Source organism: Rosa chinensis, chromosome 6, assembly GCF_002994745.2.
Source record: "Rosa chinensis cultivar Old Blush chromosome 6, RchiOBHm-V2, whole genome shotgun sequence".
Taxonomy (NCBI): Eukaryota; Viridiplantae; Streptophyta; class Magnoliopsida; order Rosales; family Rosaceae; genus Rosa; species Rosa chinensis.
The window spans coordinates 60,708,316-60,730,948 of NC_037093.1; the positions used below are offsets into that span (position 1 = coordinate 60,708,316).

The 22,633-nt window shown below is 37.1% G+C and overlaps 3 protein-coding genes across 5 annotated transcripts; 2 read left to right on the top strand and 1 right to left on the bottom strand.

The window, feature by feature from the left end:
* The first annotated feature begins 293 nt into the window (after positions 1 to 293).
* On the top strand, positions 294 to 13,696 carry LOC112171886 (CHD3-type chromatin-remodeling factor PICKLE). 3 transcript variants are annotated; one of them, XM_024309013.2, is made up of 32 exons: positions 294 to 455; positions 1,279 to 1,353; positions 1,483 to 1,632; positions 1,753 to 1,890; positions 1,983 to 2,137; positions 2,394 to 2,555; positions 2,729 to 2,970; positions 3,075 to 3,170; positions 3,260 to 3,396; positions 3,477 to 3,689; positions 3,771 to 3,878; positions 4,206 to 4,256; positions 4,355 to 4,454; positions 5,064 to 5,206; positions 5,310 to 5,413; positions 5,638 to 5,776; positions 5,904 to 6,073; positions 6,877 to 6,943; positions 7,042 to 7,164; positions 7,257 to 7,366; positions 7,463 to 7,544; positions 9,067 to 9,264; positions 9,580 to 9,742; positions 9,836 to 9,941; positions 10,234 to 10,305; positions 10,882 to 10,946; positions 11,046 to 11,122; positions 11,447 to 11,577; positions 12,106 to 12,454; positions 12,740 to 12,860; positions 12,963 to 13,036; positions 13,151 to 13,696. In XM_024309013.2, exons 3-32 carry the CDS (start codon positions 1,486 to 1,488, stop codon positions 13,451 to 13,453), a joined length of 4,146 nt encoding a protein of 1,381 aa, XP_024164781.1. In that variant the 5' UTR covers positions 294 to 455; positions 1,279 to 1,353; positions 1,483 to 1,485; the 3' UTR covers positions 13,454 to 13,696. The 3 variants fall into 3 exon arrangements, with proteins under 3 accessions (XP_024164781.1, XP_024164783.1, XP_024164782.1); XM_024309015.2 differs by having other exon boundaries at positions 1,285 to 1,353; XM_024309014.2 differs by lacking the exon at positions 1,279 to 1,353 and having other exon boundaries at positions 295 to 455.
* A 1,840-nt stretch (positions 13,697 to 15,536) lies between these two features.
* LOC112172784 (brassinosteroid-related acyltransferase 1) lies at positions 15,537 to 17,708 on the top strand. Its single transcript, XM_024310259.2, has 4 exons — positions 15,537 to 15,927; positions 15,974 to 16,174; positions 16,374 to 16,862; positions 17,040 to 17,708. Exons 1-4 carry the CDS (start codon positions 15,595 to 15,597, stop codon positions 17,547 to 17,549), a joined length of 1,533 nt encoding a protein of 510 aa, XP_024166027.1. The 5' UTR covers positions 15,537 to 15,594; the 3' UTR covers positions 17,550 to 17,708.
* Positions 17,709 to 18,032: 324 nt separating this feature from the next.
* On the bottom strand, positions 18,033 to 22,009 carry LOC112172783 (two-component response regulator ARR12). The gene is made up of 6 exons (XM_024310258.2): positions 21,525 to 22,009; positions 20,952 to 21,104; positions 20,213 to 20,602; positions 19,900 to 19,976; positions 18,604 to 19,806; positions 18,033 to 18,322 (listed from the first exon to the last, which is right to left on the bottom strand). Exons 1-6 carry the CDS (start codon positions 21,652 to 21,654, stop codon positions 18,308 to 18,310), a joined length of 1,968 nt encoding a protein of 655 aa, XP_024166026.1. The 5' UTR covers positions 21,655 to 22,009; the 3' UTR covers positions 18,033 to 18,307.
* Between the last annotated feature and the right edge of the window lie 624 nt (positions 22,010 to 22,633).

The window sequence follows — 22,633 nt, forward strand, 5'->3', positions numbered from 1 at the left end:
GACATTGCTACTAGTATGATCATATAACTCTTTTTAATGGTAAATGCTCTGCAAAATTCACATCTCATTTCTAAGAACAAAAAGAACAAATAAACCATGCTTTTACAGAACGTTTTCCACCAAAGTTTTGATATTACTATACAGTCACATGGCAGCCAAGTGGCATCATTACAAATTCAGTACACAACCCCTGTTCTTCCACCAAATTATATTTTCATCCCCAAAACAATAAGGTAAATCTGGTTGGAAGGCAAGGCTATATAAACAGCACCCCCCAGTAAATCAACAAGGTCACGCTAAATCCTCGAGTGACCGGGGTCAGACTCCATCTACACCGCCTTTCATATTGTTTTTTTTTTTTTACCCCTCTTTCAGTTTCTCGAACCCGCTCGGAACTCTGGTTCTCGGAGCTCAGGGAATTCAGGCATTTGGTCCCCAGATCCATTAAAACTCCGGTAACTCTCTCTCTAATTCGTTTTACATTCTGCTCACTCTTACCATTCATTCACAGTTTCACACACAAAGAGAGAGAGAGAGAGAGAGCACTTCACTAGGTCTCACCCTAAGAAATGGTGGTCCAATTCTGAATTTTGTGTCCAAGAAACCCTTCAATTCGCAGTCTCTGTTAGGCGGAGTTGTCAATGACGTTGAATTGTAATCATATGCTTTGGGTTCAAATTCAATACGTTTAATTATAGTTAAAAAGAGCTGGAATGATTTAGTTCTCTGGATGTTGCTAACAACTTGATTGAATTAGATGGAATTCTTAGACTGTAGGAAGACAAGTAATGGTTTATTGAAACTCTCAAGTCTTGGCATTTGAATTAGATTGCTGGCTTATATGAATATTGTCTGCAATTATATATAGATAATTCTTGTTCTGAGTTTGTGTTTGTGGTGAGGTTGTTTGGAACCTGTTGGATGTATAGAAATTCCAATTAAGGCTGCTATGCTATGCGTGGGTACTAGTATCAAGGAAGGCCAAGGTTATGTGGTTTGGTCTGGGTTGGGTTAGGTATATTACAAATGAAGCACACTGCTATTTTGTGGTTATTGCTGCCAAGTACAAAGGATAATGAATCATGATTCAAGACTTACTTAAGCTTTCTTCCTTGTTGGCACTGATTGGGTATATATATATGCTTTGTTTAATTCAAGGAAACATGGAGTTGTGTCTTCTTGTGGAAGTTAGTGAAACTATTTACATGATTCATGATTTGGTCGAAAATGCTATATAGGTCGCTTGGCCCTAGAAAGTTACTGACTTAGAATTGTCAGGTTTAGGATTTCCAGTGACCCAAGGCTTGATCAACCAAGGTGGAAGCTTGGAGATTTCTTAAGCGTGGATTCCAGGTGGTGGGGCTGGGGGACTCACTTACGCCTCGCTAGTCGCTACAGCTTTCTCCCATATTTTCATTTTAGCATTGCTTGACTATTTGCATATCATTGAATGCTGATTCAATATCTACTCTCACTCTGCAGGATATGAGTAGCTTGGTTGAGAGGCTGCGCACTAGATCAGACCGAAAGCCAATTTATAATATTGACGAGTCTGACGATGATGGTGATTTTGGGACTGGAAAACCTGGAAGAGCTCAGGAAAAGTTTGAGAAGATTGTTAGGACTGACGTGGTTTGTTTATCACTTCTTCGATAACTAATAATACTTTGAAGTCTATTGTGTTGCCATATTTTGTTTCAATTTACAAATTACAACAAGTATTTTCTTATACTTCTTTTTCGGGGTATGTAGAAAGATAATTCCTGTCAAGCGTGTGGGGAAAGCGAGAATCTTATGGAATGTGAGACATGCAACTATGCATATCATGCTAAGTGTTTACTTCCCCCATTAAAGGCTCCTCTCCCTGACAGCTGGCGATGTCCGGAATGTGTATGTTTCATTGCCTACTTTTGCTTCTATTAAACCAGCTACAGATGAAATGCTTTGGTGATGGCTGAGAACAAAATTTCCTATGTTTGCAGGTGAGCCCTCTGACTGACATCGACAAGATTCTGGATTGTGAAATGCGACCTACTGTGGCCGATGATAGTGACGCCTCAAAGCTGGGTTCAAAGCAAATTTTTGTTAAACAATATCTTGTGAAGTGGAAGGGATTATCATATCTACATTGCACATGGTAATTTGTTAGTGGTTTCAGCTTATCTCTATGTATAGGGGCTAAATCTGTTTGCTGGATCTCTTATGCTCTCTTTAAGAATAGTGGCTGGCTTACATTAAAGTTCTCTCACTCTGAAAATCATCCCTAAATGCAAGCTGGTTGTCTTTCGTGGTACTCTGGAAAATTGTATTTCCATTTTGGGTAGTAAGCTAGTTTTACGTGACAATTGTCAGTTTGAGAATTTCCATTTACCTGCCAAATTATTTTCTTTCAGGATTCCTGAGAAAGAATTTTTCAAAGCGTTCAAGACGTACCCACGTCTAAAGCAGAAGGTTAACAATTTCAATCGTCAAAGTTCTTCAAATAATAACACAGATGATGAATTTGTTGCCATTCGACCCGAATGGACAACTGTTGATCGGATCCTTGCTTGCAGGTCCCGTTTCTAACTTCTTTTGTCTATTGAGTACCAATATCATTTGCCCACGAAAACGTTTGTATGCTTCAGTTCATTTGAAATTCAAATCAATATGAGGTGGTTAATGGGAAGACCTCATTGCTGTATGGGAAGTCTAGAATGTTAGTAATGCTTCTTATTGGATTCTGCAGGGGCGACGATGAGAAGCAATATCTTGTAAAGTGGAAAGAACTTCCTTACGATGAATGCTATTGGGAGGTGGAGGCTGATATCTCGACATTTCAACCAGAAATAGAGAGATTCCATAAAATACAGTCTAGATCTCAGAAATTGTCTGGTAAGCAGAAGAGTAGTCTTAAAGATGCTCTTGAACCAAAAAAGAAGCAGAAAGAGTTTCAACAGTTCGAACACAGTCCTGAATTTCTTTCTGGAGGTATCATTTCTGTCTGTTATGAACTTTGAATCTGGCTTGCTTCACTCTTCTTCCGCGATTTATTTTGACTATGGACGCCTGAGTGCTTCCTGGTGTAAATAAAGGTACACTGCATCCCTATCAGCTTGAAGGTCTGAACTTCTTACGTTTCTCCTGGTCCAAACAAACTCATGTCATACTTGCAGACGAGATGGGACTTGGTCAGTATATATATTATTTTAACCTGTGGCATAATTTTCTTTCCTAATAGCTGAATTTTACCAACAGCTTGAGATTTATTTGGTTGCAGGCAAAACTATACAGAGTATAGCTTTTTTAGCATCTCTCTTTGAAGAGAGAGTCTATCCACATCTAGTGGTGGCTCCACTTTCAACATTACGAAATTGGGAACGGGAATTTGCAACATGGGCACCTCAAATGAATGTTGTAAGTGCATTGAATGTTCATATGATCTATCATCAATCATCAATCAAATGTGATTCTGAATAAAAGTTCACTTGGTCCAGGTTATGTATGTTGGCTCTTCCCAAGCCCGTGCAGTCATACGTGAATACGAATTTTACTTCCCCAAAAATCACAAGAAGATCAAGAAAAAGAAATCTGGTCAGATCAGTGGGGAAAGCAAGCAAGATAGGATCAAGTTTGATGTCCTTCTCACATCATATGAGATGATTAACTTGGACTCTACATCACTGAAACCGATAAAGTGGGAGTGTATGGTAATTTTCTGTTTCTCTATATGTACATTCCATACATATCTTAATATTTGGTTTGTGCCTAATGCTGATATCGGTATGTAGATTGTTGATGAAGGGCATCGTCTCAAAAACAAGGATTCAAAATTGTTTTCATCATTACAGCAGTACTGGACTAATCATCGCACATTGCTGACTGGAACTCCTCTTCAGGTTGATTATGTAGTGTCTTGTGTGATAGATATGCTTTCCCTTATATTGCCCTTTCTAATACTTTCTAACAACTATCCTGTCACTGTGAAAAGATTGAACCATTCTAGTTACGTCTACAATTTCTTTTTGGGTACAATGCTGATTTGGTTTGTTTCTCAATTTATCGTTCTTTTGTGCCTTAGGGTTTTCTGGGTGTCGCAACACATAGTCAGCTTGATTTTGTTTGTGTGTTCTCTTATGATTTAGCTGACATAAACAAACTAGTTGCATATATCAAAGTTATTCATTCCAAACTTACTTTTGGTCACATATGTTATACAATTTCAGAACAATCTGGACGAACTTTTCATGCTTATGCACTTCCTCGATGCTGCCAAGGTGAGTATGAGCCACGCACTTTATGAAATTGAATTTAGCTAATTGGAAATAAATGCCTTTTTGTATTTCATACCTTTTCATGTGTTCTTTACATGCAGTTTGCAAGTCTAGAGGAGTTCCAGGAAGAGTTTAAGGATATAAATCAAGAGGAGCAGATCTCCAGGCTTCACAAAATACTTGCTCCTCATCTTCTTAGAAGTATAAATTCAAAACTCTATCAAGCGTAACGTGCCCTACTAATTAATATGCACATATGATTTCCTTAGATGCATTACTTATAGTTATACACTCTGTGAGCTTTGTTATTTGAGTCTTTTTCTTTTTGTTTTTTGAAGACATCCTGACTAAATATGAAATTTTTGGTCTGGAACAATTTTGCATTTTGGATCTTCAAGAAAATTTTGGAACTCTATTAATGTGGTTTAATTTTTGGTTTTATTGTGGCTCATTTTCAGTCTTCTTTTATTTTTTAATCACCCCACACCCCAATCCTATTCGTGTCAACACATATCATGAATATGCGGACTTGTTTATATTATTAGTTCTTAGTTTTGCATTTCATGTAAGATAACAGTTAACATGGTTTCTTATGTTAAAACCCTAAAGACGTGAAAACATTTGTCACTGATACCCGTTGAACTCATTGCTGCCTTGTGTATTTTCTGTAGTTCTGTTCACTTTGATGTAGTTTAATGTTTAATATGTGTAGTGGTTGTTACTGCATTTAAGTTTAATTGCTTTAATTTCTTCTAACCAATCTAGGGAAAAATTGCTAATGTGTGTGGAAATTGGTTATTGGTACTGCAGGGGTGAAAAAAGATGTCATGAAAGAACTACCTCCTAAGAAGGAACTTATATTACGCATTGAATTAAGCAGCAAGCAGAAAGAATATTACAAAGCAATTCTGACTCGTAACTATCAGATACTGACTCGTCGCGGTGGTGCACAGGTAACTTTGCGCCACGTAGTTAAATGAAACTCTTACTTCTTCTTCCTTTTTTTTTTTTGCCCCCCCAAACAACCAAACACAAAGCCTAACAAGTGGTTATCAGATATCTCTTATCAATGTGGTCATGGAATTGCGCAAGCTCTGTTGTCATGCTTATATGCTAGAGGGAGTCGAACCGGACATAGAAGATGCCAATGAATCTCACAAGTAATTTTGTTTCTTGCCTAAAGTTGGTTTGTTTTGTAAGGAGTTGGTGAATTTATTTTGATGTAGTTCATAATGCTGTAGTAGATATTTCCAGTCTTCTGCTTGAGTTGAAAATAGTGTCTGAATTTTTTTATTTGATAGAATGTTATTCTATTAACTACATTTGTGCATTCTGAGGTGGTGTTCTGAGATATGTTGTTCCACTTTCTTTTACCATATGGCAGACAACTTTTGGAATCTTCTGGAAAACTCCAAGTATTGGACAAAATGCTGGTGAAACTTAAGCAGCAAGGGCACAGGGTGCTTATCTATTCACAATTTCAACACATGTTGGATTTGTTAGAAGACTACTGTACATACAAAGTATAAACGCATAGTTATTTTGCTTTTTGTCTACATTCTTATATATTAGCATCTAGTTTTGCAGACTGAAATAGTCGGTAACTTTTCTGGTTATATCTAACAGTTTTAAAATTTTCATTTTTTTCAGAAATGGCAGTATGAACGAATAGATGGTAAAGTTGGTGGAGCTGAGAGACAGATAAGGATAGATCGATTTAATGCCAAAAACTCTTCCAGGTTTTGCTTTCTGCTTTCCACTAGAGCTGGGGGCTTGGGCATAAACCTTGCAACTGCTGACACAGTGATCATATATGATAGGTAAGTATTTAATAGTTACTAACATTTTCTTACCTCTTTGAAATCCTTCAAAAAGTTTTATCATGGAACTAGTGGGGGACGCAGGAATATATATACGCGGGGGCAAATATTTTTATATTTTTTAAATGAACACGAAATAAAACTACAACAAATGTTTCAATTTTTGTATATTGATAATATTTCTAATCAATTCATATCCCAGAAAACAAACATTTACAAATTAATCCATACATTTCCTAGCACAAAAAGTTCAGTACTTTCACAGCAGAACAGAAACAGTGCTGTTCAGTATATTTATAATTGACCTCTGCAAAGTGAGAAGATGAAGAACTTACTGACCTGCAATATAGGAAGCAATAGTTGTTTGAATTAAGTAAGAGTCATATTATAGGCTATATTTGCATAAATCCACAAATTTGGGGCTGAATTGCTGTAGAAAAGTTTATTCGAGAGAGAGAGAGAGAGACTCAGATTGCATTTTTTTAAATGAAAAAAAGACAGAGCTTCTCAATCTTTGTTTAATAATCATAGGGCCAGATAGATAGTTTTTGTCTATTGAAATTACATATCCATTCAAACTTTTGCCTCTTATCATAAAGATACTATTATATATGCCTAAGCTACAGATATGATCATATGGGAGCCAAATAGCTTAGGTAAGAAAATCCAATATTTCACTGGGGGCAATGGCCCCCACTAATCCTATGTTGCGTCTGCCACTGCATGGAACTCTGAAATCATTTTAAATAAAAGATATGAAGTATTATAGGACAGAGTTTAAGGAATATAAGTTCGGTCTGCAGTGATTGGAATCCTCATGCTGATCTACAAGCTATGGCTAGAGCTCATCGACTTGGGCAAACTAACAAGGTTAGATTTAATACTTCAAATGGTATCTATTATTCTTTTTTGTTTTGTTTTGTTTTTTTGTTTTGTTTCAGTCTTATAAAAGGGTTTTGGGGGTGCAGGTGATGATTTATAGGCTAATAACACGAGGAACGATTGAAGAAAGAATGATGCAACTGACTAAGAAGAAAATGGTATTGGAGCATTTGGTTGTTGGAAGGTTAAAGGCTCAAAACATCAACCAGGTCTGCAAATATCTTAATTATTAATTGGAGCAAAAGCATTATGTTCCAATGAAATTTGATCAAAGTTTTAAATGGTTCTAACTTCACTTTAGGAAGAGCTTGATGACATCATTAGATATGGATCCAAGGAGTTATTTGCTGATGAAAATGATGAAGTAGGAAAATCCCGTCAAATTCATTATGATGATGCCGCGATAGATAGGTAAATTTTGTAGCAAGCTTTGGTTCTCTCGATTGACAGCATTTAGATGTATTTGCCGAACTTATTTATTTATGCTTCTTGTTTCTTTGCTGATAGATTACTTGATCGTGAACAAGCTGGGGATGATGACGCTGTGTTGGAGGACGAAGATGAAGATGGATTTTTAAAGGCCTTTAAGGTAGATATTTTATGATTTTTAAGGTCATTAAATTTATAGTTTATATGCATAAGACGCAGTGGTGATGTGCATAAAGCCTAATTCCTTAGCTGCACACGTATTGTGTTTAGTTGTTTTCTATTGCTTAAACTGTTTGATAGTGATGATAACATAATGTGCTGGGGCTTAGCCATTAAAGAAAGTGGTGTTAGTTTGTTTTGGTAACTCAAGGTATCAGCTTAATATATTAAGCATGGTAGTTTGTCAGGCCATTTCTTTTACTTTTTACGTAGTGTTTTAGATGAGCTTGGAGCCTTGGACCATTGTATACTAGCAGAATATGTATATTTGGTTGAGTCACATATTATAGCTGTATCTTAATGTATGGATAATTACAAATTTGTACACAATCTGGTTCTCTGTAGTACTATATGGTTAAATTTAATGCTGTAGCATTTAGATTGACTTTTAGTTCTTCACAAAGAAGAGATGCTATGTGCAATCATGAAGTGGTTGTAATTTTGACTGTCTCTGGAATATGGTTAAATTTAATGCTGTAGTATTTAGATTGACTTTTAGTATTTCACAGAGGAAGAGATGCTATGTGCAATCTTGAAGTTGTTCTAATTTTGACTGTCTCTGGAATGATCATTTCTATACTATTATTAAGAGAAGTGAGTTTTTCCCCATTTTTGGCCAAAACTTTCCATAACAGTGATAACACCCTCTTTCACTTTGGAAAAAAAATGGGGCATTATATTAATTAACAAAATAATATATTAATAAAAGATATCATAATTTTCTCTATGTTTTTTTTTCTCTGCCTCTCCACAGGAGGTTTCTAGTCATTAGAATCAACTGTTTGATTGCGTGATACACTGATACATAATTGTAATGGTTGTTCATTTTTCTCTTTCCTCTTTTCCTCATTTGGGGCAGGGGGGTGGTTGTAATACTCTTGATTCTTTACCTTCTTTGTCCATTTTATCATGATTTTCTTTCCTTATATACATAGATGTGCTGTATTCTAATAAAATGTTTTTAGTCAAATACTTCCAAAGTTTTAAGATATAGAAAATTTTGTAATTAATTCGTATCTATCATTTTAAGAATTTATGCCTCAAGTGGTTTTTTTATGAGTATATATATGAAGGTAAATAGAACAAAGCTACCTATTATAATATAATAAAGGGGCGGTGGTACACTCGTCCCTTGTTGGTTCGTCCCAGAAATTTATATTCTCTGAACTGCTTTCTGATGAAATAGCTTACCATTATGTAGAGGAAAGAGATATTCATCTGTGTATTGTTGGAGTCTGAAGTTTCTGTCTGTAGAAATTGCAAACTTAGTTTGGAGTTCTTCTGTTGTGTTTACTCATCAAGGGTTGCAACATTTGGTAGTTCCTTGGTTTTATATAGGCAATAACAGTCATCTTCCATAAGATTTCTTATTGTTTAATCTCATTCCCTCTGTTTCCTGATTTGTTTTCTTTTGTTAAACTTCTTTCCCCCTAAACTAAATAAACCTGCATCATGTGCCATAGGTTGCAAATTTTGAATACATTGACGAAGCAGAGGCAGTAGAAGAGGAGGAACCAGAAAAGGCTGCAGTGGACAGTAGACCTACAGAAAGCGTTGCAGAGAAGACAAATTTCTGGGAAGATTTGTTAAAGGACAGATATGAAGTGCATAAAGTTGAAGAATTTAATGCTTTAGGCAAAGGGAAGAGAAGTCGTAAGCAGGTATCTCTTCAAGTTGCTGATTTATTTATTTATTTATTGTTTATTTTTGTAAGAGAGATGTGCTTTTGCTGCGAACTATATTGGGGTCTGATTGTGTGTGCTTGCATCATGGGGCATGTTCTTTGAACATCATCTTAACTAATCTACATATAAATAAATTCTTCTGTTTTAATTATTATTATTATTATTTTAATAATCCAAATTCTCAATTTAGTTGGTAAAAAAGGTGTAAAGGTACTATTAGACATGCCAAAAACTGCTGTTAAAATCTTAGTCTTTATGAATTTGTATCAATTACGTATTGAATTTGTTCAGATGGTATCTGTTGAAGAAGATGATCTTGCTGGTTTGGAAGATGTAAGTTCTGATGGAGAGGATGATAACTATGAAGCTGAAGTGACGGATGGTGAAACAGCTTCCTCTGCACCTCTTTCTGGAACTCTTTCTGGGAGAAAGCCTAATAAAAAGAGAAGTCGTGGTATATTGACAGACATGGTAGTGTATTAATAATTTGACAAATATTTGATCTCATGCTGATCATCTTTCCACTTTGAAATAAATTATTTTGCAGTGGATAGTGCAGAACCCCCTCCTTTGATGGAAGGAGAAGGAAGATCATTCAAAGTCTTGGGTTTCAATCAAAATCAGAGGGCTACATTTGTACAAATTTTGATGAGGTACTGTTTAAACTTGTATAATTTTTTTTTTCCCAGTGCTTATGCTTATATTTTATGTTTATCCATTAATTGCCTACCCTCCTTCCCTCCCATTTCAATCTATATACATTCTGACTGTGAAAGTAGTTGTTTCTACGAATCTACTGAAATTGTCTTGTGTTCATTTTGTGTGACAAGAATGTCTGGAATGTATCCAGCTTGTGGGGCTGGGGCTCTGTGATAGCGGTGTGTTGACGTTTTAAATAATCTTGTATATAATTCTTCTGACGAGAATTTATGGAACACCCTGCAGGTTTGGGATGGGGGATTATGACTGGAAGGAGTTTGTAGCACGCATGAAGAAGACATATGAAGAAATAAAAGCGTAACTTCTCTTTCCTACTTGCATCTATACTACAGTTGGACACATGGATAAATACTAGATAGATTGGATCTGTTCTTCATATTTTGTTAGCTGCTACCATATGCAAATTTCCCAGTTTTCTCTATGAAAATCATGGAAGTAAAAGGCCAATTTCTCCTTAACCTTCATATTTGCATCTTATCTTAGAAGTTAATAGAAAATGGCTGTATTCTTGATCCTTATTTATGGTCTTCTGTTTAACTGACTGCACCTATAACATAAGGTAATGATGCAAATAGATATTGCTTGGTGGGAATTCTCTTCTGTTGGTATGTTGGCATGCAAATGGGATTTTCTTTTTGTACAGTTCCTCGGGTCTCGTATTCATTTCAGTGTGACACTAGTAAATTCCAATGGCTTCATGTTATGTACTTGATATTACTTTTCTATTATCTTACATTCATCCATATCATATCCCTAAACAAGGAACACACTATTTCTCTGTATTATCGGAGACAAAATACGTGTACATATTCTTTGAGTACTGTGGGTGTGCTTTAATAATTTTTTTTTTTTTTTTTTTAAATTTCATTTTAGTTATGGTACTCTATTCTTGGAACACATAGTTGAACAACCATTAACAGACTCCCCAACCTTTTCAGGTAATAATCCATGGAAATCATTTCTTTCTTATCTGCCCTTTCTTTATATGTTTACTCAATATTTTACCATTTCTGACAAAGAAAGTATTACTGTTATAGATGGTGTCCCTAAAGAAGGACTCAGGATACAAGACGTACTTGTTCGGATTTCTGTTATGTCTATGATTCATCAGAAAGTAAGTTATACAAGACGTACTTGTTATACAAAATGGCTGTTATGTCTAGCTTTTTTTTTCTTTGGTATTACTGTTATACACGACGTACTTGTTCGGATTTCTGTTATGTCTATGATTCCTCAGAAAGTAAGTTTGTAGGCACATGTAATACTAATTTCATTTTTACGTATGCAATATTGTCTTTGGATTTCCAGTATTTCGATATATTCTAACCAAGTACAGAGAATTATTTACTTATCTACGTTTATTTTTTATCTATAGTGTGTTTCCACCAACCTTTCATCCCTTTGGATTTTTCTTTGTTTTTTGTTTTCTTTGGTACAGGCAAAGTTTGCAACCGAAAATCCAGGCGCTCCTTTGTATGAAGATGACATCATGTTCCGTTACCCAGGACTGAAGGGTAGCAAATATTGGAAGGAGTATCATGATGGAATATTACTGCGTGCCGTATTAAAGTAAGAATTTATCGTATGATTTTTACTATTGCTGTTGCTTTTTCTGCAATTTGTTTCTGCAACTATTTGCTTGTCTGCATGATGTGAAAAACTGAACATACATAGCATAGTGTCAAAGGCAAAACTTACAAAATATAGCCCCATAGATCGATATTAGCTCTCTTACATTCATATGTACGTCAATCATTTTGTGTGTTAATGTCTTGTTGGCAGAATAGCAGCACGTGTATTGGTTATCTACCAAAGTGTGCTTCACATAATCCGGGCAATACTTCTTAACCCTAGCAGCACACTATATATACATTACATTTAATTTTCCTGGACCATATTGAAAGTGGGAGGCATGATTAACTCATTCTGCCTCTAGCTTTAGATGTTGTAGTGGCCAGCACTTTCATTTATGCTGAAACTGAGTCGTTTGTGCCAATCTGATTTTTTTAATGTTCTTGGGACATTTCTCCACAGTTGTCAGTTTAAATATACAGTCTGGACATTCTTCACTTACTGTTTTTTGTGCCTGGATCACAGGCATGGCTATGGAAGATGGCAAGCTATTGTTGATGACAAGGACCTGGGGATTCAAGAAGTTATTTGTCAGGAGTTGAATCTTCCTTTTATGAATTTTCCTGTCCCAGGGCAGGTTAAAGCACAAAATACTGAAGTACCTGGTAACGCTGCTGGAAATGGTAATGGAAATGACGTAGGAGAAAATGTAGTTCAGGGAACCATTGATCCAGCAAACCAACCTCAATCATATCAAGAGTCTTCTACGTTGCATCATTTTAGAGATATGCAAAGAAGATTGGTAGAATTTATCAAGCGAAGAGTGCTTCTCTTGGAGAAAGGCAACAATGCAGAAGCCCAGAAAGAATACTTTGTAAGTTTATTTTGTCTCTTGTTACCTGCATGTGGGCAAATTGTCTAGTGTGTAGGAGCATATCGGAAAATAGCTTAAACTATTTACTGCTTTTATAAATATCATTGCTTTTGTTATAACTCCTAAGGTTCTCATAAAATCTATCCAGAAATTTAATGGTTTAAGGTTATGAAATATGAACTATGATGTATAATTTCCATTCAGAAATAGAAGAAAAGCAAGGAACATGTTCCTTTGATTTGATTTTGGCTCCTGAATTTTTGGTCACTTCAATTATTTTCTCAGGATGAATTGTATGCAAATGAGATTGCGGAGCTTGAGAAGGAAACCATGGGGACAAATCTGCCATACACTGGGGAGACTGATAAGCAAATGGGCGATCAGTTGCCAAGAGTTGAAGAAATCGGTAAGTGCAGTCTGTTTCCTGAATCACTTCCTGGTAGATCAAAATCGGTATTTTCTTTCTGCCTTGATTTGCTCAGTGACAACTGATATTCATGCCTTGCAGGTTCGGAAGAAATTTTAGCTGCAGCTTGTGACAACGATCCAGATCGTTTAAAATTGCCTCAGCTTTATAATGAGGTAAATTAATTTATTGTTGGACATTTGTCGATGGCTTTGAGCATATTGGCCTTCACCATATCACAATAACATGTCAGATTTGATATATTTGTCTTCTTCCTATTCTATTGGTAGATGTGCAAACTAGTGGAAGGAACTGCCCCTCAGTCACTGCAGACTTCTTTTGAAACTATCTGCGAAGACATACTAAGCAGGACTCGTCCCCCTGTGCAACAGAATCCTCCTACCTCAGCACAGCCAACACTAAATGCAGATAGACAACCAGGAGATGAGTCAAAGAGCAATCTTGTAGTCCCTGAATCACCCTCTGCACAAGATAATGCTGCTCCTGCAGCCGAAGTTCAAATGGGAGATTTGGCAACAGAACCCAAGCCCGAAATTGTGGAGTTAGACTCCCGCAACACAGCAGATGAATAGTGAAATTCCTTGTGATGTTCCAGCTCCTGGAGGTTCGTGTTTGCCTCGGACAGGTCCCACAGTGCCCGAAAACGCTGGAAATGCTGTTGGGAAGCATCAACTAAATGCAGTGATGTTACCGTGTACCTTTCTTGTTTGATCATAGCTTAGGCGATCAAAAGTATCTAGCTCACAGAAATATCTGGAAAAACAGCTGTCCCATCTTTTATCAAATAATAAAAGCAACTTATTTTCCCCTCAATATTTCATATGTGAAATTAGAGTTTTAATTCTTAAAGTTAGTTTTAAATGGTTTTATAACGGTTGCTTTTGGTCTTCAAAATTTCAAATCCAACTACTTGTCGTTATCTAAATTGGACCCAAAAATCTTTAAAAACAGACTTAACCTGTCTTTTATGGTGTGGATGCTGAGATTATCATATTATTCGATATGAATAGCAACTACCACTATTGATTCGTGGTCAACTTATCTTACCCACATATTCTATAATCGAACTATATTATGGTCATGATGATTCTAGTATAAAAGTCTGATGTGTTTGTGGTTGTGCCAAAAACAAACAAATAATTTATATTTGAGGACAAATTTTATTTATGCGTGATCTATATATTTTAATAAATAAAAATTTGATGATCCTAAACAGTCCACAATTGAAAGTAGAAGCATCCAGCATTATAGAAATCTAGTTAGACAATCATGTCCGAGTGGTTGGCTTTCACAATTCAAAAGTGTAGCTGGGATCATGATGCAAAGGTGTTCAAGAGCCCCACTTGCACCATAGTCCCTGAACCAGCTAGTTATGGCCGGCCAATTTAGTATTAATCATCCTTCAAATTAAATTCTTACTTTTTTCTGGTCTGAACTCTGAAGATAAAGTCTCACTTTGGGTACAGAAGAGTAGTGTGTGTGTGTGTGAGTGTGTCCACACAGGCGCGCGCACATATATATATATATATTTGTGGTACCTACGTTTTATGTGTATTTTGTTGGTTTTGAGGTTGGTCTGTTCCTTTTTTACCGAATTTTGAATCCAATTGGCAAATTGGGCTCAATCTGGGCTGTTAGGCTGCGAGATTAAAGACTCAGATTTTGTGAGTTTCGTCCAGATTTTTGATATTTCTAAAAATATCGCGATATCTCGAAAATATCACACTAAACTGTCATAGTATATAAAGATAATATCGTCAAGCAGGAAAAACAAAAATTTCGCCGATATTTTAAGTCCTTGGTTATATTTGTGGTACCTACGTTTTGTATGTATTTTGTTGTTTTGAGTAATGTCTCTTTTGCTTCGATCATTACATATATGAACCAAGGATGGTTTCATCCTGAAAATAAGGTGAGTGCTGGAAAAAGTCGATGCACCAAGAGACAAGACTCGGGCTTTGAAATCACGCATGCATTCTTATATTCTTGCTTTGGCCACGGCCTTTTCTTTGTCTTTGGCTTGCTATCAAGATTGAAGAGTCACCTGCAAACCCTATCCTAGCTTTAACCTAGCTAGCCGTCTCTCTCTATCTCACACAATAATGACAACCTGTACTGTACATGTTGAACCCCACCACTCCTAGCTTCTTCCTCCGATCGATCAATTCACAAATCACAAGTCCACCTTCACCAAAACAGAAAGCAAGTTTCTCTCTTAACGGAACTGAGAGATATATAGGCGTTGTTAATTATTAATTGGGATCATATTACTACACTAGTGAAATAAAATGGATAATAGACAAGGTTGAAGGTTAATACAGAAACATAGACCATAAACTCGAAGGTCATAGACGTACGTGCCAATAATGAAACATAGACAACTGATCGATCAGTAGCTAGCTAGCTATATAGTGGATCATTATATATTTCCTCCATGGTGCGAGACAGATCGATCACCATATGAATAATACAGGGACTACTTTGAACTACAGTAGCATGCAAATGCAAATTAATTCCGCCTCAATCATCTATAAATAAATAATTAACTGCTAAAATGATTGGCTACAGTACCACTAGTACTGTACCTCTTCATTCTCGGATGTCTATATATCTACCAGCTCCTTGCTTCCCTTCTCTCACACTTTTATTAACAGAAACAGTTTGGTTATATTAGTTACTATTAGCTAGTCCTGTAGCTACGTACTGATCAAATATGGCCAGTAGTACTGAATTAGGTGATCATGATCATGATGAATACTTGATCAGTAAAGTTTCAATCACCGAAACCGTACTGGTGTCTTCTGCACCAGTTTTGCAGCAGCCTCCAAAAGTTGTCAGCCTCTCAAACTTGGATCGCCAGTGTCCACTTCTTATGTACTTGGTTTTCTTTTACAAATATCCCACCACCTCCTCTGTTGATCATAATCGAATTTGGTCGCTTGATTCAGTTTTTCAAAGCTTGAAGTCAGGCTTGGAAGAGACTTTATCCATCTGGTACCCGGCGGGAGGTAGATTGATCATGACCAGCTCCACCGACGACGACAAAGTCCTTAGATCTAATGATGTTTATCATGACTAATAATTCTAAGCAGTCGCTTGGCGGTCTTAACTTGTTGTGCAACAACAAAGGTGCTGTTCTTGCCAAGGCAGCCACTGTGGTTAAGATATCAGAGCTTGGAGACCTCTCTCAATACAATGACTTCTTCGGAAACTTGGTTTACAAGCCTCCTCCTCCTGTGCTTGATGAACAACATGAAGATCATTTCTCTCAGATGCCTTTAGTTGCTGCTCAGGTACATACCTAAAGAATTAATCCTCCATACATGCATAAGCTAGCATCCTCTTCTTCTTCTTCCTAATTGAAACAAGTTAATATCGATCCCAAATTCTAATTAACTTTCATCAAATTTAAGATAAATCATCTCTTAATTTTTATATTTTGTGATCATTAATTAGGGTTTTGTTTTGGTGGAATACATGAATTTAATGTAGGTGACCAAGTTTGGATGCGGAGGCTACTCAATTGGCATTGGCATCAGCCACTCGTTGTTTGATGGACCAGCTGCATATGAGTTTATGTGTGCATGGGCTTCTAATTCTGCTATCAAACCAAATCAAAACAAATTAGACGTCATAATGGATGATGAGCTGCAGCCTAAACCAGTAGAACTAGTGCACGATAGAGACGCACTGTTGATGATGGTTGACAATTATTCATGTCATGATGACGATAACGATGACGATGAAGGGGTTAGCTGTAGGGCTGCTGCCATAGATCATTTATATCAACTGATAATGAAATCAGCAGCAGCAGTTGCATCCACTGATCTCCTGATGATCAAGAGTAGCAATGATGATAATAATTATGTTCACAAGACCTTTCATTTGAGCAGTGCATTCCTCAACTGTTTGAAGAAGCAGGTTGTTGGTGACAACTTTTCATGTTCCTCCTTTGAACTTGTAGCAGCTCACCTCTGGAAGGTAAATTTCTAGCTTGCAAAACCAATAAATATATCTCACGTACTAAAGGGCCAAACTTGAACTCCATGAATATTTGCTTTCCTTCCACTATTGATCTTTATGTGCAACAATTATTCATCACAACGTTACAATGTCTGTGTGAACTCTATAAATGTATACAACGTATGTGGATTTCAGGCGAAGACTTTGGCTTTAGGATTGACCATGGAAACAATGGTGTGCTTGCAATTTTCTGTGGACGCGAGGAACAAGGTGGACCCTCCACTTCCTCAAGGTTTCACCGGCAACGCTTACGTCCTGGCCTCTGTTGCGCTCACTGTCTCACAGGTTGTTGACCAATCCGACCACAAAGCCATTGTTGACAAGATAAGGGAAGCCAAGAAGTCTGTGACAAACAAGTACGTCAAGTCGTACATGGAGGCGGTTGCAGGTGGTGGATCCCAGCAGGCTTCTCTACCTCCTCTCAAGGAGCTCACCTTAGTGTCTGATTGGACCAGAATGCCCTTCCACAAGGTTGACTTCTTACAAGGAGAAGCAGATTATGCTTCTCCGTTGGTCGCACCAGTGCCAGAGGTTATTTATTTCATGCAGAATCCAAAGGATGACAAGGGCATTGACATGAGAATTGGATTGCTTCCGCAACACCTCGATGCCTTCACTCGCTATTTCCTCACCAATACCAACTGAAATCTTCCGGTACTGTTAAAAGTTTGAAGTGAAACTCACAGTTGGACATTGTTAATCATGAGAATTCAGTTGGTTTGGCCTTTGAAGGAAGTGGTTGGTTTGGTACTAATGTGGTCCGTGAAAAGATTATTAATGGGATTGTGTTTAATGATTGTGATTTATCATAAGCTATTCAAAGAATCAAAAACCAATTATTAATTGCATAATTATGAAACGGTCGTTTGTTAAGGCACATTACACACCTCACCAAAAATTAGAAAATGTTCTTGGTCAGACGATGATGTTGTAGGTACTCCTGTATTCCTGTCATTATCTTAATCTATCCTTAATCTTGTGGCCAAAAAAGAAAGGGAAAGAAGCGAAGTATGAAAGTGCATGTGCGAAAATAAGCCTCATGCTACAGCTGTTTAAATGCTTAATATGAGCCAAAGGGAAGGCAAAGCATTAAGCATTGTATAGTTAAAGCTGCATTATCATTAAAACTACTCTAGAAACGGACAATGCCCTTTCATATAAGTACGTAGCAAAGCCCTTATTTGTTCAATTAACAAGAAACTGACTGCTCATCATCATCTAACTAAAAAGACTGACTAATGGAGACAGAGTCCGAATAAGTTGTTTAGCTGCTAACAAAATACAAAACTTTTGATGAATGTAGAGACACCTACACAAATGCTATGAAACTCATCTCGCAAAGAACACTACGTTCTGGATCTTTCCACTTCTCATGTTGAAGTCTCCTTCCCATTGATGTCGCCTCATCTCTTTTCCAGCTGCATCACCAAGTTCATGTTATTCACATCAAGAAGGTAAAATGAAACATGTGATAATTGTAAGCAACAAATTCTTCAGTTCAATTTTGTGAATTTTACCAAGTTTATGCAAAAGAATTAATAGGAAAATGAAAACGAAGCTGCACCTATAATGACTGTTATCACTTCTCAGTATACAAGTATACTCTTATCAGTTCAGAGGCTAGGCTGTTAATAGAATGAAAGTACTCATTTCTACTAAGTTTTTTGAAAACTGAAGGAGGAGTGCTTAGGTTTCATACCTGATTTGTCATTGCACTCACTAAATCATCCAATAACCCATAATTATTTGATACTAGCCCACCCTGTGGCTTCCGTTGGTCCATAGTGTACCCTGGCTTCAAGTTCATTGATGCCTCCACTGATCTTTCAACCTCATCAAATTTTATGAGCAAAGGATCAAGAAAATTTGACTGTCCAATGGAATTGAAGTCCATGTTTCTTTGTAAAGTTGTGCCTTTTGAGTCCAAATTCTGGTCAAAAGCCACGGGAATATTAGCAGGCATCAAAGAGTTCATGGAGCTACTTATAGCATCCGAGTGGTGGTATGGGGAATCCTGCTTATGATCCATCCACACCCACCCCTGAGTTGGATCACTATCAATTATCTGCTCAGCAGTGCTACTAATTGCAGAAGGTTGGATCAGCATTTCTGTTCTTGGATCCTGCAATTGACTGGAGACTGAATTTATAGAAGGAACATCAAACTGACAGTTCCGCAGTTGCGAGGACATTCCAACAGGTATATTGTCCCTCGTATTACTTGATGGAAAAGAATTTGATCGGAAAGCAGATGACTGAGCAGCGCTTGACCAGCTGTCATTCAACCTACCATGATCCAGAAAGGGGGCAGAAAATTCAGATTTTAAAGGAGCCACTGAAAGTGAAGACTGGTTTACATATTCTCTTCCACCTTCAAAATCTCGAGGATGTCTTAAGATTAAATCGTCTGTAAGCCCAACAGCATCACTTGATCTACTGACAATCAGTTTTGCATCTGAAAGACCACCGGGAATGGGAAAAACTGGTGTACCATTGATACCAGCAGAGAGGTCCCGCACGGAGGTAGCACCTTTACTGTGCCGTTGATCAAGTTCCAAATTTCCTTGAAACATACTTCCATTACGGTTTCCAGGAAATAAGCCCTGATCAAGAATCGAGTTGCTTGGATGTTGTCCATGACCCAACTTAATTGATCCTGAAGATGGCAGGCAATGCTGACCCAGACCAGCAGGAGTGTTCACTCTACCAATCATCCCATTAAGTGGCATGGATCTAAAACCAGTGTTGTTAAACTGCCCAGGTCCAGTCAATGCATGGTAATTTCGAACTCCGTTGAAAGAACCCATTCGCAAATAAGAAGAATCCGAACTACCTATAGCTGCCATCATATTAGCTTGTTGGTTTGCCACGCAACTGATTCTTTTAAGATATAGTCTAAATTTCTGCAATGGAACAAAGAAAAAACAAAAAGAAGGGTAAGCTCCCGGAAACAGAAGATAAAAACTGTTGAACTGAAGAAATATCGGCATTCATACCTGGAGATGGCTTGCCACATTTTCTCTAGTAAGCTTATCCTCATTCATCAAATCTAGAATCTTTTTGGGTACCGCCTCTGCATCCAAACAAATTAAGCCAAGCAATTAGTAATGAAAAAAAAAAAAAAAACCTTGATTCATGAAAGAAGCTTTACGCATAGAGGACTCATGAATTGCCTATTCACTAGTACAAGTTTTGAGTCCAGGCTATAATTGTAGAAAGTTTAAAGATGAAAAATTCAACACATTAAGGAGTATCAGAAATATAGAGATAACTTCCTCAAGTAACTTAGACGAGAGTTGAAGAACATACTGTCAATGCCCAACTTATTAACAGCAGCAACAAACTTGCGATGCAGGTCTACAGACCAAACAACACGAGGCTTTTTCTGGGTTGAAGGATCATCATTGTCATACCCATCCTCATCACGATTGTCATCCTCATCCTCATTCTGATCCTTCCTTTTTTTATTGAGCTTCACATTCTGATCCAAATTAGCCATGCCTCCACCACAATTTCCAATATGAGACTTGTCCTGATTGCCAGAATTTGTCTGGTCCTTCGAATCAACCTTCTTTCTCCTGACAACATGTTGCCAGATGTTCTTCAACTCTTGAATTCGGACAGGCTTTACCAGATAATCACAAGCTCCATGGGTTACTCCCTTCATCACAAGTTCTCTATCTCCATTTGAGGACAACACTAAGAAAATATCACACTTCATAATTAATACCGAGTTCAGACTACAAAAGAAAAAGAAAAAAGAGCTAGCTGCAGATATGCTATCACAAGTCTAAGAATTGACTGCAAATTTTAAGAAACTTTAAACGGTCAGAATTTGTTGTATATAGTTCAATTTTACAAATAGTAGATATCTATAACGTTCTAGCTGCAACATTTGCACACCATGAAGACTTCTTGTTAAAACCGAAAACTTTGTTCTTTGACTTGTATAACTGTCTTCAATTGTTAGAAGTTAAAACTTTATATAGTGAAAAGAAGAAGCTAGGGACAACATAATGGAGATTGTGAAAAATGGTCGTGGATTTACTTATAACAGGGAGATCCATCTCAAGCCCAACAAGCTCGAGCAACTTGAATCCATCCATGTCTGGCATTTGGACATCACTGATAACCAAGTCAAACTTGTTCCTGTTTTCTCTTAACAACTCCAATGCCGTAAATGCATGACTGGTAGCCGTAACTGCAAAATCCAACACAAAAACTATATAAACACACCTATCTTCTAGAGTGTTAAAACTGAAAGTGCAGATGCAAAAGCAGATGGCGCAATCAACAAAGTCATCCAATAAAGAGATCCAATGATATGATAGTACCTAATAGACAATAACATAAACAACTGAATTTGAACATAGTTGAGAATCCGTTTGATATCCTCTATCTAACTATGATATCTAAGAGACAATCTTATCAAGTATTGAATCTTGTCAAGAACAGATATTTAAGAAGAAGATATCAAATTTAGACGTTGGCAGAAAAGCCAAGGTACAATCAAATCACAAATAGATTATGTTTATAGCATGCGAAAAGAAACAAGAACAAAATTTCAATACCAAACAAAAGCAAAAGGCTTGATAACAAAATCCGAGGAACATAGACACACCATGATATTGGCACTTATGAAGCATAGTCTCCAAGACCCGCAGGCAAGTGACATCATCATCGACGATAAGAACACGCATTCCAAGAGGAAACTGATCTCTCTGGTCATCTAGTACTGCCTCGATAGTCATCTTCTCAAGTAGAGAACTTGATAGAGAAATCACAGAGAAGTTAAAAGCTTGAGGCTTTCTTATTCTGGGCCCGGAAAACCCAGAACACGGAGAATGGATTGGTGAAGACCAATGATGAAAGAAAGAAGGTGATAACTGTGTCTCTCTCCTTCTCTCATAGGAGGGTGGTGGGGAGTCAAGTTTGTGTACAAGCAGAAACAGAGAAATGAAATGGAATCTCAACTAAATGTGTGGGATCACACACTGAAAGCTGGAACAGCAAGTACTCTGTAGACTTTCCTGAAATGAACCCTTTTTTTCTGCCTGGTTTAATTTTGTTTCAGTGAAAAGAATCTCGAAAAGATTTGGAAATAATTTTAATTTGATTTCTCAAGCGCGTGCCCTCCCACGCATCAGTTGACTGTTTGATGCATATTACTAGGCCTACATAATACATATTACTTTCTAAGAAGTAAGACAAAAATAAAATGGCTCAATCAAAATGGAAGCAAATCCAGAATCTTTTACTTACCAACTTGGGTTGGTTCACTTTGTTATCTACAACTGGAATATTTATGTACAGATTCTAAGAGCAAGTTCACCTGTTGGGTCACCAGGTCACCCACTATTTACTGTTTTTTAGTGTTAATTTCCACCATCTGAGTCACAGGCACAGTTTTCATGGTGACCTGAGTCACCAGGTCACGATGGTGACCCAGAAAGTGACTCCGGGTGACCCAGGGCACGAAATACACTGTGTCCATGACCCAGAGGGTGAAGTTAACACTAAAAAGTGATGAATAGTGGGTGACCTGATGACCCAACGGGTAAACTTGCTCTAAGAGGATTAAACGAGATGGGTGATTTTTAGATAATTTCCTTACATATTCTTTTTTCTTTTTTATTAAGATGAGATAGCAAGTCACTTCGATTATATTAACGAGTTAGTAACACACATCCAGTCAATATTCGTACTGAGGTCCATGAGGATATCCCAACA